Source organism: Phalacrocorax carbo, chromosome 2 (genome assembly GCF_963921805.1).
Source record: "Phalacrocorax carbo chromosome 2, bPhaCar2.1, whole genome shotgun sequence".
Lineage (NCBI taxonomy): Eukaryota > Metazoa > Chordata > Aves > Suliformes > Phalacrocoracidae > Phalacrocorax > Phalacrocorax carbo.
The window spans coordinates 100,452,264-100,455,951 of record NC_087514.1 but is presented as its reverse complement, the minus strand read 5'-3'; the positions used below and the strand labels follow the sequence as shown (position 1 = coordinate 100,455,951).

Genomic DNA, 3,688 nt, shown 5'->3' with positions numbered 1-3,688 from the left:
TGGTTTGCCCTTTGGTTGCAAGCAGAGAACTGTTTTCACTTTTTAAGCAATTAGGCTGTAGGAACACAAGTTTGCAATAAAACCTTTTGGTGCTAAACAAAGTTCCAGAACAAATTTCTTCATCTGATGCAACAGCAGAATTTTAAAAAAAGCTGATTAAAGTTCTAAAGCATCGCCCCCATAATGCAAAAACTAGATAAATTTGTTTTTCTACTCTCAGTAAAAAAACCACTACATCTTACTGCTACTTTTATAGAATGCGCTAAAAACGCCTGTGCCTAAACGACAAAAGTGTAGTCTCAATTTGTATAATACACTTACAAACATTTTAAGTCTAGATTGAGGAAAACACGCTTGCGTGGACTCCAAACAAGTTTATTTGCAATTAGACATCTCATGCAATCATGCAGGACTACTAGCTATCGCTGTAACTTCCGAGTCTAAAGGACATTTGGGGACAAAAAAACGCCCTAAACATTCAAGGTATTTCCATATCAGCAGCTCCGTACTTGAGCCGTAGTTTTCTAAAGAGATATTCCCACAGATTTAAAAAAAAACGTACACACCTTTATAATATTTACAAAAAATATTTAATTAAAAATATTTTATAATTACAGTAGTCTATTAAAGCATATACTTTTCTCACACTTATAGAACATCTCTATATATACACAGTATGAAATGTCACTCATTTATCTATACAATATGTAACATTCCTGCAGGGAGAAGAAAGTTCCCTGGGCCCCAATAATAGCCATCTATTTTAAACAATAGATGTCAAATATATCTACAAATGCTCTGGGAGATTAGTAAAGCTTCAAGATTCAGCTGCTCGGTCCCTTAAAGAGTTACAACGCTTCTAAAGTCTGGTTTAGGCTCGGTCCTCTATCCCGGGGCAGAGGTGGCAACTTTTTTCCTGCTCGAGTCCGACACCCTCCTGCCACCGCGGGAGGCACCGCTCACATCTGGTCGGAAACGAAGAGAAGAGACGGGGCGGGGGGGGACGGGACGGGACGGGACACACACACGGGGAGGAGGGGCGGGGGGGGACCGCTACGGACGTGCAAAACGGTGAAAAGGCTGCCTCTGCCGGGATGAAGCCTGGGAACTGCTCGGGGGGGTTGGATGGCTCCTTCCTCCGGTGCGGCGGGGCCGGGCCGGGCCCCCCCTCCCCGCCGCCCGCCCCCCGCGGTGCCTCTGCGCGGCGCCGCCGCACACCTGTGGGAGAGGAATGAATAGAGGGGGTGTGTGAACCGCTCCGCTCCAGACCGACTGGCGCCACCAACACAACACAAGACATGCTTGATCAACAACCCAAAACAAACCAGGTCAAACAACAACCGCAGCTCCCAGAGCCTGGGCCAGACGGAGGGATGCGCAGCTGCACGGCGCAGCCAGAAGCGCTCCGGGGAGGAGGAGGGCGGGGGGGGGTGTGTTAAGAAAAAAAAACCACACAAAACACACGGTAATTAAAGAAAATAAAATAACCACCCGTAATTAAAAATAAAACCCAAGCCTCCTGCAAGTATCTCTCGCCGAGCTGAGGTCCCTCCCTCCGGCAGGTTTCCCGGGGGGAGGTGGCGCGGCCGGCCCGAGGCCAGGCACTGCGCCCCGGAGGGGTGCGCTGCCCCCCCAACCCCCCCCCCGCACACGCCCCGCACTCACCTGGGGAGCGGCGGTCAGCGGCAGAGGATGCTGTCTCCCGGCTTGTTAACAGAGCCAGCCTGCGCAAGCAACGAGACACGGCAAGTTAGACGTGGGGGGGTTCAACAAGACACAGATCCCCCTCCGCGCACAGGGCACCACCTCAGTTTTGCCGGGGGAACGATCACGGGAGACCCGGCTGCACTGGCGGGGCAGCGGCCCGGGGGGACAAAGCAATGGGGGGGCCCGGCAGCGCTGCGGGGGGACGGAGCATAGGGGGGCCCCGGCAGAGCTCCCTACGGGCGGGTGCCCGGGGGGGCCCCGGGGGTACAGGGCTGCTGGGGCACGCCGCGCCCCGGCTGCATGCACCCCCGGGCTGCCACGGGGGGTCCCGCGGACGGGAGACGCTGTTTCCCCCTTCCTCAAAGCACGCTGCGCCGATGGCGTTAACCGTGCGCAGCCCCCAAACCCGCTCATCTTCGCTACCCTCCGCGGAGGGCTGGGAAGCGCAGGAGCGCCGCGTCTGCTCCCGTGTGTGCAAACACGCTGATTACAGCTACTCCCTCGAGAGGCTGTAATTACACGGTAAACACCGTGCGGGTGCCCGCCTGCACCAGGGGGATGCAGGCACCCACCGCGCACCGCCGAGGCTTTTCAGCGCCCGCCGTCAGCCCCGTCCCCTCCGGGGGCTGCGGACCCGCGGCAGAGCCACCGGGGCCGGCGGCGGAGCGGCATCGCTGGGGCGCCCCCGCGGCGGCCGGCGTGGCCGCCGTGCCGCTACCCTCCTCCCGAGCTGCGGGCTGGCGTGGCACGCACCTCTTACCGGGTCAGTGTTGAGGGCTGTCAGCGGGGTCCTGGGGGTGCCCGCGGGACAGCCGCCCGGGTGCAGGGCGGGCGGCTGCTGCTGCTGCCGGAGCAGCGCCGGGTGCGTCTCCAGAGCCAGCTGCAGGTCGAGGATGTAGTCGATGACGTGCTGCAGGATCTCCACTTTGCTGACCCTCTTGTTGGGCGGGATGGTGGGCACCAGCTTCCTCAGCCGGCTGTAACAGTCATTCATATCGCACTGCAGGCACAGCGCCGCCGGCTCCTCGCCCGACGGCGGGCCCCCCTTGCAGCCGCTGTGCTCGGCCAGGCACCGCAGGGCCGGGTGTCCCCCGCCGCCGCCCGCCACGCCGGGCTGCGCCTTGCGGCTGGGGTGCCGGACGGGACTCACAGCTTTCATGGTGCCGCAGGGAGGGAGACCTCCCTCTCCCACCACCGCTGCCGCCGCCTCCTGCGACCTCGGGCAGCCGCGCACGCACCGCCCGCGACGCAACGGGAGCGGGTTACGGCCGCAGCCCCGCTGGCGTTACCGGCGCGCCCCCTTTTCCCTCCCCCGGGGACGTGACGGGAAGTGCTGGCAGGGCCGCGCGACAGTCAGCGGAGCCGCCAAAGCACCTCTCCTTTCCCGACTGCTCGGCTACAACCGCGGCCGCCTCTACCGCCGCCGCTGCCCGCGCCGCCCCTTATATAGCGCGGGGCGCGGCGGGCGGCGCCGCGGCGGGGCAAGGCGAGCGCGGCGCGGGGAGCGCAGGGGGGCGCCGCGGCACCGCGCCGCAGCCAATCAGAGCGCCGCGTGTCCCCCCCGGAACGCAGCGCCGGCCAATGGCAGCGGGGCCGGGGGGGCGGTGGCGCTGCTGGAGGGGGCGGGCGGCCGGCGCTGACCCCCGGGGGAGGAGGAGGCGGTGGCGGCGGTGGCGGAGGAGGAGGAGGAGGAGGAAGGCGGTCCCGGGGTGGAAGAACTGCGGGAATGCGGGCGGGACCCACCGCCCAGCGGCTCTCGGCGCCGCCTCCGCGGCCCGGCGCGCTGCTCCGCGGGGGCGAGCTCAGCCCGCCGCCACCGGCGCCGCTCCCCGCCGCCTGCCCGGAGGCAGGGAGGCGGCCGCCCCCGCCCTGGGTAGGGATGGCATCTCCTCGGGTCGCGAAACGCGTTTTTATCCTCTCGGTGTCGGAGACTCGGCCCGGCTTGACACCCGGGGCTGTCCCTGTTTTGAGGGACTTCGGG

General features: G+C 63.0%; 1 protein-coding gene across 2 annotated transcripts; it reads right to left on the bottom strand.

Moving 5' to 3' along the window:
* Positions 1-567: 567 nt before the first annotated feature.
* Positions 568-3,143, bottom strand: ID4 (inhibitor of DNA binding 4). 2 transcript variants are annotated; one of them, XM_064443689.1, is made up of 3 exons: positions 2,461-3,143; positions 1,666-1,724; positions 568-1,218 (listed from the first exon to the last, which is right to left on the bottom strand). In XM_064443689.1, exons 1-2 carry the CDS (start codon positions 2,864-2,866, stop codon positions 1,711-1,713), a joined length of 420 nt encoding a protein of 139 aa, XP_064299759.1. In that variant the 5' UTR covers positions 2,867-3,143; the 3' UTR covers positions 568-1,218; positions 1,666-1,710. The 2 variants fall into 2 exon arrangements, with proteins under 2 accessions (XP_064299759.1, XP_064299758.1); XM_064443688.1 differs by having other exon boundaries at positions 2,468-3,143.
* Between the last annotated feature and the right edge of the window lie 545 nt (positions 3,144-3,688).

Bases quoted from the DNA above. Each gene is read 5' to 3' on its own strand.
- ID4 (XM_064443688.1), bottom strand. From the start codon at position 2,866: ATGAAAGCTGTGAGTCCCGTCCGGCACCCCAGCCGCAAGGCGCAGCCC. The intron at 1,725-2,467 runs GTAAGAGGTGCG...TTGCTTGCGCAG, and splicing joins CAGCCCTCAACACTGACCCG to GCTGGCTCTGTTAACAAGCC.